Below are 12,761 nucleotides of genomic sequence, written 5' to 3' on the forward strand. Positions count from 1 at the left end.
AATGTCCATTCCTTGTGTTCTTTAGCCCAAACAAGTCTCGACTGCATGTTGCCTTTCTTTAGCAGTGGTCTCCTAGCAGATATTCTACCATGAAGGCCTGATTCACACAGTCTCCTCTTAACAGTTCTAGAGATGTGTCTGCTGCAAACGGTGGCTACTTTGGAGAACCTAGAATATGAAATATATTTTCAGTTGTTTCACACTTTTTTTGTTATGTATAATTCCACATGTGTTAATTCATAGTTTTGATGCCTTCAGTGTGAATCTACAATTTTCATAGTCATGAAAATAAAGAAAACTCTTTGAATGAGAAGGTGTGTCCATACTTTTAGTCTGTACTATATATATATATATATATATATATATATATATATATATATATATATATATATATATATATATATATATATATATATATATATATATATATATATATATATATATATATATATATATATATATATATAAAAAAATTGTAAACCCTAAAATATGTTTTACACGTGGACTGTTTATTACAGTTATACAGGTTTATATTTGTATACTTTATTAAAAAAAAAATATATTTAATGATTATAAATGTATTTAAATAGGCACATGTATGATCCTTAAATATTGTTAAAAACAATGTTTTTTAATAATTTGGTTAATGTAGATTTTGTAGGGGGAATTTAACTTTATTAATTAATGTGTTGGGGAATAATGTGTGCTGATTTGTGTTAAACATTTCTATTTTACACTTCCTCATACTGTAATCCCACTACATCTCGCAAGAGTTCCCACCGTTTGTAGATCGCTCCTCATCTCAACATGAGAAGCAATCTACAAAGCTTCATAAATAGGCACTCAGAGGAGAGTGATCTCCTCTGAGAATGCCTGAGAACAGAATAGTGGTATTTTACCGCACTTTCATAAAAGGACACCTTTAAGCATTATTAAAATCGCTGCTCCCTATAAAATGTCATTTTTTTTTTGTTTTTTTTTGTTTTTTTTTAATGCATTGATACATGTCCCCTGGGGCAGGATCTAGGTCCCCAAACACTTTTTAGGACAATAACTTGCATATTAGCCTTTAAAATTAGCACTTTAGATTTCTCCCATAGACTTTTACAGGGTGTTCTTTTCGAATTTGCCACGCGCACCCCAAATTGTTTGCTGTTCGGCGAACAGGCAATGTTTGAGTCGAACATGAGTTTGACTCGATCTCGAAGATCACCCCTAGTAACAATCTTCTTTTGATGATGGTGCCTGTTCCACTGTGATGTATTTGTCTTTATGTTAAGAAACGAATACGAAAAAGTAAGTTTTGTGTAAAATATATATATATATATATATATATATATATATATATATATATATATATATATATATATATATATATATATATATATGAATATCAGATAGCCTATGTCTGTACAATATGATTGAAATGAAAAGGATTTTGACAAACCTGCATATTTCATATCTTGGAGTACAGGCCACCCTCCACTCTGTTCCTATGTTAATCTGCATTGCTTTCTAAAAACTGAAGACTGGTAGGGTAAAGGAGGATTTCAAAGAAATGTGTCTTCAAAAGCCTTGCCAGTGTCAAGTCACCTGACTTTACCAGCCTAAAACTTAAGATCTCTGCATATCAAAATTGTGGCTTGTACCATAATCCAAGATATGAAATTTACTGGTACATCAAACTTCATTGTATTTGGAACATGCATTAAAGTGGTAGTAAAAACCCATCCTGTGCTTGTTCCACCATATTTCTACCTCATGAATGAGTTGCTCTGTGTAAAACGCTTCCTACCTTATCCCTTTCTGTGTAATCTGTCCTTTTCTAATCAATTACGTAATCGGCACATTGGTGTTTACATGCCGAGGCTGCGCCATTTCCTTTGTGTGATGTCCGCTCCGAGATCCCGCAAGACTGTTTGCCATTCATAAGCTGAGCCTTAACCCGGCAGCGAGCATGCAAGATTAGGGACATGGAAAGGGAGTAAGGGTGGAAGTAATAACAGTCTTTAACCCGGAAGACTGAAGTCAGCATGGCGGCGGCTGCAGAGGAAAAAGAGCTTTATCAAATAGAACATTTTTACAAGCAAGAAACCTTAACATATTTTTCCCTATGCAGCGCTTTGATTTAAAGTAACTTAATGAACTTAATCCTGTTTATTTTTGGTTAGAAGTATGGAAGTTTACTACCGTTTTACTTCTTAGTAACAGCTCAGTTATTTCTGTCTAAAAAAAAAAAAATTCAAATGTTTGCCACTATTGTTCCCTGTAAAGTGTTTTTTTTTTTCTTTTCTTATTTATTGTTTTATTGTTTGAATGTTTAATTGAAGTTCTCAGAATAAGCAGTAAAGAGGGTGAACAATGTTAGTCGCACATTAGGACATAGGAAACCATATAATCTGAATGTGTACTAATGTTCGAATCATAATAATGAACTGTGAGCGCAATGTAGTCTGTTCTGAGGTCTGAGCAGAAGGTAGGGATTATTGTCTAACACCCCGGGTGCCCTTAGGGGCAGTTGCAGTGGATGTCTCCAATGGTTATTCAGTTAAATTTGCCCAACATATTTAAAAACAACTTGTTTTTGTTTTACGTTGTGTTTCCTTAGGGTATTGAAAAGTATATTATCGAGGACACAGAGGAAGCAATGTCAAATAAAGAGCTGTATCGAAGACCACTCCACATTATTGAAGGCCCGCTAATGAATGGCATGAAAATTGTAGGAGAATTGTTTGGAGCTGGAAAGATGTTCTTGCCTCAGGTACACAACCTTTCTAGAAACCTTACTAAAAGGCTAATTATGATATTTGGTAATAAATATGGCTTAAAAAAATATAGTGGACAATAAAAATGTGTGTATATATATATATATATATATATATATATATATATATATATATATATATATATATATATATATATATATATATATATATAGTTACATAGTTGGTTACATAGTTACATAGTTAGTCAGGTTGAAAAAAGACACAAGTCCATCCAGTTCAACCACAAAAAACAAAAAAACAAAATAAAAAACACAGTAAAATCCTATACACCCAACTCCATACCCACAGTTGATCCAGAGGAAGGCAAAAAACCCCAGCAGAGCATGAGATCCAATTTGCTACAGCAGGGGAAAAAATTCCTTCCTGATCCCCCGAGAGGCAATCGGATTTACCCTGGATCAACTATACCTACAAATCTTAGTACTCAGTTATATTCTGTACATTTAGGAAAGAATCCAGACCTTTCTTAAAGCAATCTACTGAGCTGGCCAGAACCACCTCTGGAGGGAGTCTGTTCCACATTTTCACAGCTCTTACTGTGAAAAAACCTTTCCGTATTTGGAGGTGAAATCTCTTTTCCTCTAGACGTAAAGAGTGCCCCCTTGTCCTCAGTGATGATCGTAAAGTGAATAACTCAACACCAAGTTCACTGTATGGACCTCTTATATATTTGTACATGTTGATCATATCCCCCCTTATTCTCCTCTTCTCAAGAGTGAATAAATGTAGTTCCTCTAATCTTTCCTCATAGCTGAGCTCCTCCATGCCTCTTATCAGTTTGGTTGCTCTTCTCTGCACTTTCTCCAGTTCTCCTATATCCTTTTTGAGAACTGGTGCCCAAAACTGAACTGCATATTCCAGATGAGGTCTTGCTAATGATTTGTACAGGGGCAAAATTATATCTCTGTCTCTGGAGTCCATACCTCTTTTAATACAAGAAAGGACTTTGCTCGCTTTGGAAACCGCAGCTTGGCATTGCATGCCATTATTGAGCTTATGATCAACTAAAACCCCCAGATCCTTCTCCACTACAGATCCCCCCAGTTGTACTCCCCCTATATATATATATATATATATATATATATATATATATATATATATATATATATATATATAATGTGGGTGTGTGTGTGTGTGTGTATATATATATATATATATATATATATATATATATACTAATTTTTTTTAACCACTTCAATACTGGGCATTTCCACCCCCTTCCTGCCCAGGCCAATTTTCAGCTTTCGGGACTGTCACGCTTCGAATGACAATTGTGTGGTCGTGTGATGTGGCTCCCAAACACAATTTACATCCTTTTTCTCTTTTGTTCATGGACAGACACAGCCTTAATCTTGACAAAGTGGGTATTAGCCTTCATTAAGAAGTGACTAGGCATAAACTTATATAAAGTATTAAACACATCACACACCATACAGTACCGCCCAGGGGGTGGTTCCTCTGGGTATAACCCCTCTCTGCATCTCGCAGATCAGTTTGTTTTTGCCTAGCTAAGGAGAAGACATGGCTCCCTTCAGGCCCATAGGCCTGGAGATCTATTCCAAATTGATTTCCTCTTGTTGTCCATGGACGAACACAGCCTCTTTAATTATTGACAAGTGGGTTATGTTCCATGTTTACAGTAGAGGACTAGGCAGAAACATGTTAGATATTCATATTCATGTAATTTAAACAGAGTTGAACAGCCCCGCCCAGGGGGCGGTCCCTCCGGACATAACCCTCCTCCCTGCAGCATGCAGCCTCAGTTTTGTTCTGCCTAGCAAAGGAGAATGACGTATGGCTCCCTTTTGGCCCAGCGCCCGAAGGAAAGGTTTTTATTTTTATCTTTGTCTTTAGACTGTCGGCTGAGAGACAGGCTGGATATCCTAGATCCTTGTAGCCTTCTCAGTTCGGCCAGCAAGCATGAGCACACCTTTGCAAAGAGGCTGGGTCTGCCAGGACATGCCCCATGACTCCTGGGGTGGCCAGTGAGCTTTGCTTCGAGGTCCGCACATGACTGAGCGGTGGTGTTGTCTTGCTCACAGCGGACCGGGCTGACGGCTACCTCCATTGCGGTTGTACACCTGTCTGGAATGCGGCAGTGAGTCGTCGTGTGGACGGGTAAGTACAGTTCCTCCCTCTTAAGTGGGGTGGTACGGCTGAGCATTCCTGTGGTTTGGGTATCCTCCCTTCCCTGCTCCCTTTTTCCCTCTGTTGTTCTGCATTGCTTTCGGGGTGGGGGGCACCTGGTTGAGGGGACTGTGCGCCTGGCCTGTGTGTGTTTTTTTTTTTTACTGCTGGGGTACGCTTTTCTGGTCGTTTTGGGGTGCTGGGCTGCCTTTATGTGTGCAACTTTTAAAATGCTGTGTTTTGCCGCCGTTCTAGCGGCACTGGCGCAATTTTTTGTGGATTTTCAGTTTGTATTGAAAATCCCATTGGTGGCCATTTTGTTGTAGCCGCGCCATGATACAGCATATTATGGTGGTCGGCCATTTTCCTGTGGCCGCGTCAGGCTCCTTATGCTGAGCTTGGCGGCCATCTTGCCTGAGTCATCAGCCTCTAGTGTTGACTCCTATGACGTGCAGTGCCGTTCTCCTCACGCAGCACCCCACGGCTACCTCAGTTTTCCTCACGGCTTCTCCTCACACACACAGTAGTGTGTGGGACAGGGGCAGCGGCGCTGAGCAGTCATCCGGTGTGGTGAGTCCCCTGGGTACCCCCCCCCCCCCGGATCTGCGCAGAAGGAGTGGTGTTTTTTTTCTGCCCAGTCTGCACTGGGCCCTGGGAGTTTTTTCCAAAAAAAATTAAAAATGAGTCAGTATCTGGTCCTTCTGCTCCTGCACTCACAATAGACTCTTTGTCGGCAGTACTGGAGACATGTGTTGCCAGGGTGAAAGCAGTGTGCAGCAGTAAGGGGGGGTAAAAGGTGCCCCTGCCTCCGCTATCCCCAGGGGAATGTTCAGATTCACACCAGGACCCGGCTGCAGCTCAGGTGCCTGGCTCTATTTTATCTGAGTTAGTGGACCAGGACCTTCCTTGTGAGGAAGACACTGTAACTGGGTCAGGGCATGATAAGGCATTTGTCAGGGAGTTTATAAATGCTGTAAGGGACTACCTTAAAGGGTCACTAAAGGAAAAAAATGTTTTAGCTGAAATGACTGTTTACAGGGTATAGAGACATAATAGTTAACTGATTCCTTTTAAAAATGATTAAACATTGATAAAAACCAATCGTATAATGTGTCTGCAGTTTAGTTTTGTTGTTGCTGTTGTTTGCTGGTTCTCTGATGTACAGAGAGCCAATAGAGGACAGTGAGCCAATAGAGGGCAGTGATACTTTGTCTAAAACTCCTCAGCATCAATCCAGTTTTGTTTTACACACAGTAATCACACCTCCTTGATTAGTCACCACAGTCCCAATCTCCCAGTACTGTGGTGATCAGGAAACGGACAACCAGGAAGTGTCCAGAACAGAGAGGATTTACAGCAACATCAACGCAAAAACAATCAATGAGGATATGAAACTAGGACTGCAGGGGGCGTGGCCGGCAGCCGAGGCGGATGGCTGTGTAAGGAGAAGGCTCCGTGAGACCCATGTTTATCCAGCTCCATCCAGCGACTACCGCAGCGATTCAAGGCACCATATCACCTGACAACACTCCCAGGACCCCCTACATAGCGATGGGTAAAAGAAAGAAGGAGAAGGGCCCGAGGAAACTGACAGATTTTTACCCGTCGGCGAGCACGCCTAGGCTACAAGATGGCGCCGAGGCCTCGGACTCGCAGTTCAGCCTGCGCCGCAACGGGAGTGGCGGATCAACCCCACCGCACGGACAGTGTATCTACCCCCCTCGTGATACCAGTGGAGGTTCTTCACCAGGCCCGTCTCCCATAAACAGCCCACAAAAATCGGCGCAGAAGAGGTCCTCAACTCACACTTATGCAGGTGAGCCAGGGGATGGGTATAACTCGCAGAACAGTACTAGCTTATTTGTTTAACAGCTTACTGAGTTCCCCACCACTGGGCAACCCCTCAGCGATACAATAATGAGAGACATGCTAATCACTCTCAGGGGGTCCCTGCACAAAGACATGCTGATATGTGTTAACCAGCTGAAAAGTGAAGTGATGTCTGCGATAGGAGACAGGATTTGCCATGTTGAAGATAAGATGGGGGATTTTGCAACAGCTCATAATGAACTGGTAGATGCTCATAATGATGCAGAGAATGACTTACAGGCTATGAGAGAGAAATTAGCAGATTTGGAAGACAGGTCCAGGAGGAACAATATAAAAATGAGAGGTGTAGAAGAAACTATAACCTTGGCTGAGCTTCGCCATTATGTGCAGGCCTTCATAACAGCCCTGCTTCCTGACATTCCTCCAAATGAGGTGATTGTGGACAGAGCACACCATCTCCCCAAGCCTAAATACCTACCAGAAGGAGTGCCAAGGGATGTTATAGCTCGCATCCACTTCTTCCATGTCAAAGATGACCTCATGCAATTCTAAAGAAAGAATCATCCGCTGCCTGGGCCGTATTCTGGTATTTCAGTCTTTGCTGACCTCTCCAAACATACCATGTTGGCGCGCATAACCTAGATTCTCCAGAATCACAAAATCCCCTATTCATGGGGCTTCCCAACTAAATTGCTCATTACAAAAAATAATCGTACCTATGCAATCACCAATATAGATGATGGAATCATCCTGGCTAAAAGATGGAACCTACTCCCAGAAGATGCTAAAGCTCCATTGCCCGATCAAAACCCTTCAAAAATAGCTCCGGAGTGGCTTCAGAAATAATGTGTGTGACATTGCGGATGTCTTGAATAGCCTAATTCCCAGTGCAGCTGGCTCTGGGTCTCAGGGAGGGATCTCCCCCCTCATGTCTCTTGCGAAAATACTCGCACTTAGTGATACTTTCCATTTTATTTTTATGTTTTTGTTCATGTTATTTCTTACCTAATTTTTTTGTGTTTTAACTACGCCAAGGGAAATTTGCACCAAAGAAAATCTATCCACATTCTGGCTGAGAATCATCCGTGCCTTCAGTATTACAAGAAATGTCTGGATCTGGACTTTTGAGATAACAGTGCCAAGAGACCCACTTTATGTCTTCCAAAACACCCTGATGCTCCCACAAAGCGTATCCAACCGTTTTTCAAGCCAATGCCCCAGTCAAAAAAAGAGGGGTACTAGTGGCCATCAAGCATTTTGTCGCATTTCAACTTCACGACTTAATCTGTGACCCCAATGGCAGGTATATCATATTGACGTGCGACTTAAACAATACACTGTACACTTTGGTCAATCTTTTTGCACCAAACAGAAGACAACCAAGGTTTCTGAACTCTTTGCTTAGAAAAGTGGAGAAAATTAGGCAAGGATCTTTGCTTCTGTGCGGTGATTTTAACTGTATCCCAAACCAAACTATGGACTGCCACAAATTTCTCGAAGAATTGAAATTGGGTCTTCTATTACTGACCATAACTTGTATGACATTTGGAGATGCCTCCATTCCTCGGAAAAAGATTACACCCACTACTCGTTCCCACCCTGAGCGTATTCCAGAATAGACTTGATCCTCTCAGACCTACCTCTATTGCAAAGAACGCTGTCGGTTACCATTCATTCAATAACTTGGTCTGACCACTCTCCTGTGTCTATAGTCTTACGAGATCGGAACTCGACTTCTCCAACCTATCTGTGGAGGAACAATGTAGAATTGCTTTCCAGTACGGTCCAGACAAATAGGATTGATTTACAATTGAAAGAATGTTTTACTATTAATGCTAAGGGGGACACTAACATAGCATCCTTGTGGTGCTCGCATAAAGCATTTAGTAGGGGCCTCTTAATTCAAGCAGCGGCTAGAGAAAAGAGGAGGAAGGCAAAGCTGTTGAGTGAATTACTAGAGGAGCTTAAAAAATTAGAATCCCAACACAAACAACACCCCTCTCCAATGCTTGAAACCAACCTATTTAATTGTAGACATAAACTTTGCCTATTACTGATTAGCAAAATCATCTTAGCGACATATTATGCACATGGCAACAAAGCAGGGAAAGTACTAGCTAAATACCTGAATAAACGCCAACAGCAAGCTAAATTATCCCACATCAGAGATCCACATTCAAACGAATTGGTACACCACCCGACGCATATTGCTAACACATTCATGAAATATTACAGAGATCTCTACAACCTCCACTTAGACCCCAACACCCCACAACCCACTGATTCTAGTATCAATTCATTCCTCAGTACACTCACCTCGCCTTCACTGAATACAGATCACTTGTCTGCGCTCAATGCCCCGATCACCCTTAAGGAAGTCATGGACACCATCCATGCTCTCCCAAGCCACAAGGCCCCAGGTACAGATGGTTTCTCTTTAGAGTACTATAAAGTATTCTCCCACACCTTGGCTCCATATCTGTGTACCCTATTCAAAAAAACGTTGCCTCCTCCTCTACATTCCCTGAAGAAATGCAAGCCACAATTGTCACCCTGCCCAAACCGGGGAAGAAACCGGATTGTCCGCAAAACTTTAGACCAATTTCTCTCTTAAATACAGACCTGAAAGTGTATGCGAAAAAACTTGCAAATAGATTGGCATCTATCACCCCACACTTAGTTAAACCAGATCAGGTGGGGTTTGTTAAGGGATGCAAGGCCCTAGATGGTACGAGGCGATTGTTTAATCTGAATCATATACTAGAAAGTAGGAAAACCCCCGCTGTATTTTTGGCACTGGACGCAGAGAAGGCCTTTTACAGGGTGCACTGGGGCTATCTCAGAGCGACCCTACAGAAATTTGGCATACAAGGCAACATTCTATCGGCAATCTCTGCACTATACACCCGCCCATCGGCTAGAGTCTTCTCGTCCAGTGCCATCTCCGATCAATTCTATATAACTAATGGCACACGTCAGGGGTGCCCGCTATCCCCCATAATATTCACTTTAATTATGGAGCCTCTCGCTGAAGCTATTAGAATAAATGAGGTCTCAGGAGTCAACATAGCAGGGGAGGCTCATAAAATAGGTCTCTTTGCAGACGATGTAGTCCTGACGGTGACCAACCCAACTTCCTCCCTAACAAAGATACAGGATATTTTACGGCTGTTTGGCGAAGTGTCGTATTATAAGTTGAACATCACTAAATCATGTATTTTACCTATAAACATGTCTAGATCCCAGATAGCATGACTCATGGCAAAATTCCCATTTCAATGAATGCAGACCTCAATGCATATTTAGGTATAAAAATAGTTCATCCCTCTTCTAAGACTTACGATATTAACTACAACACACTTCTTGATACCATTAAGACAGACTTAGCACACATCACAACCCTGGAGTTGTCTTGGCTGGGTAGAATTGCAGCGTTAAAGATGATTCTCTTACCAAAACGTATCTACTATTTTAGGACCATACCGATCATTATCCCTGATGCGTTCTTCTTGACGGCAGACAAGCTTTTCCGAAAATTCATTTAGCAAGGCAAAATGCCCAAAATTACATTCGCCACACTCCAAAGACACAGGAAGAATGGGGGGATGGGATTCCCGACTTTGCAAAATTACTTTAGAGCAGCGATTTTGGACCAAATGAAAGCTTGGTTCGACCCTGAACAGTCTAGACTGTGGGTTAGAATAGAAAAATCAATCATTAAGGGCAAGGACTTGCCTTCACTCTTACTGGCCAAACTGACGAACCTACCTCTGACAAAATTTGCATCACCCTCTATTGAAGCCACACTTACAGTGTGGGGAAATATCCAGCCATGTATAGATGCTACAACTAAAAATAGACGTACGATCACTGACCTTTTGACTGTGGAACACCTAATCCCAGAGCTGCTAACCACTTCATGGAAAGGGGACAATTTAACTACAATCCAGGGGGTATTGTCCAGTCACCCGGCTACACATCCATACTCTTACATGCAATTGCAACACTTCCAAAGAGCGCACTCTGCGACACAATATGACCTACCGACTGAAGTGTAGACCTACCTCTGCACAAGCCTAAAGGGCTCATGGTTTTACTCCCTCTTATAGTATTCCAAACTACCCTCCAAGACGTCTCATATGACCAATTGGGAGAGAGATTGGGGCACGACCTTCTCCCTTGGGGAGTGGAATGCCGTGATTCGCTTGACGTACAAATATACCCATTGCACCAATCACTGGGACAATATGTTAAAGATCTTACATAGATCTTGCCTTACTCCAGTCAGGTTATCAAAGATTTTTCCCTCTGAGTCACAACTTTGCTGGAGAATGTGTGGAGCTAGAGGGCATATCACCCATATATTGTGGGATTGTAGGATCTTTAGTAGCTTTTGGAACGATGTTTTCCAGTTAATCTCTTTTGTCACTGGTCATATCATACAACCCAACCCGTCATTAGCTCTCCTCAATATTAACGCTACCTGTATTCCGTCCCAATTAAGAAGCATAACCATACACGTACTAATTGCAGCTCGTCTGACCATTACCTCTAAATGGAAGTCCACGCAGATACCTAAGATTAGTGAAGTTATCCAGAGAGTATCCACACAACATTCTTATGAAAAATATTTTGCTATTCAATCAAATCAGTTCCAGTCCTTTAAAACTCAATTGTTGCCTTGGACCTCTAAATTTCCTGAACAGTGATCTCTGTTTGAGTTCTCAATAGCCAAAAGGATAGTCCCATATGGTGTAGTTATGTGTTATTTGTGTTTTTTTTTTTCTCTTTTTATTATATTTGTGTAATTATTTTATTTACTTCTTATATACACTTTTTGTATCCCGTTGGGATTCCCTTCAACCTTCCTCTACTGCTGCATGCTGTGTGTTGGGCGGCCGGCATCCGCCTGGGGGGTTCGTTTGCTTCGGGCGGGCTTCTGTGGGCGGATGGCTCCCGTCCACTTGCAGAATAGAACGTATGTTTGTTAGCAAGTTGCTATGGAAATGACCCTTCATAATGTACATGTTGTTGCCGGTATATTCCTATGTAGGGGACCATGGCTCCACGTTGTGTAGTAGGATGTGCGGTCTCTGACCCATACTTTTTCTCTTATTTACAACATACGGGAAATGTGTCGATATGCTATATGTCGCAATTTGCACGACTGTTTGACAATGTTCTATGTAAACCAAAGTTGAATATTATGACTTTATTTACCTCTGTATGTGGCATAATTCTAATAAAAACAATTGAATAGAAACCAGGACTGCAGTAAGGTAAAGGAAGCTATTTAGCTAAAAAAAAAATCATTTATGACCTTTTAAACTGCATAGTGCAGCTGAGGTATCCTTTGGGTCAAACAAATCAGACCGCTCTGTTAAGGTGTTTCCTTATGTGTCCTTATTTGATAAATTCATTGATGCAGAATGGGAAAAGCCGCATAAGGCTTTTGTAGTCCCTCACCGCCTGGCGGTTTGGTACCCTTTTGAGGAGAACCTTTTAAATAAGTGGACTTCTCCTCCAGGGGTGGACCCTCCGGTTGCCGGGTTAAACAAGGTGACCACTCTCCCTATAGAGGGAACTCCTGCTTTTAAGGATCAGACTGATAGAAAATCTGATGCACTGACCCACTCCATATTTAACCATGCTGGGGTCTGCCTTACGGCCTATTGTGGCCACTACCCTGGTGTCTCAGACACTTACTGAGTGGGCAAAGGTTTTGCGCCAGACCGCGGAGGAGCACCAACTCCCATCCAAGGTTATTAGACTGGCTGACCAGCTGGTCCAGGGCCTTGTCTATGTTTGTGATGCTTCACTAGATGCAGCACCCTTGACAATGCAACCATCAAGGCCAGGGTACTTGGTGTAATCCTAGACTCTGACTTGTCATTTCAGCATCAAGTCCAATCGGTGTCAAAAGTTTGTAGAATTCACCTTCGTAACATCTCTAAAATTTGCCCCTTTCTAACAAATGAAACCACCAAACTCCTCAGTCACTCCCTTGTTATCTCTCGC

The 12,761-nt window shown here is 41.8% G+C and overlaps 1 protein-coding gene across 2 annotated transcripts in view; it reads left to right on the forward strand.

Moving 5' to 3' along the window:
* Nucleotides 1-12,761, forward strand: part of MTR (5-methyltetrahydrofolate-homocysteine methyltransferase) — a 1,155,773-nt gene that overhangs the window by 816,511 nt on the left and 326,501 nt on the right. For both annotated transcript variants that reach the window (XM_040350739.1, XM_040350741.1), the window contains one exon: nucleotides 2,609-2,761. In XM_040350739.1, coding sequence (XP_040206673.1) covers nucleotides 2,609-2,761 — 153 coding nt within the window. The remainder of the gene's footprint in view (nucleotides 1-2,608; nucleotides 2,762-12,761) is intronic.

Source organism: Rana temporaria, chromosome 4, assembly GCF_905171775.1.
Source record: "Rana temporaria chromosome 4, aRanTem1.1, whole genome shotgun sequence".
In the NCBI taxonomy this organism is placed as follows: domain Eukaryota; kingdom Metazoa; phylum Chordata; class Amphibia; order Anura; family Ranidae; genus Rana; species Rana temporaria.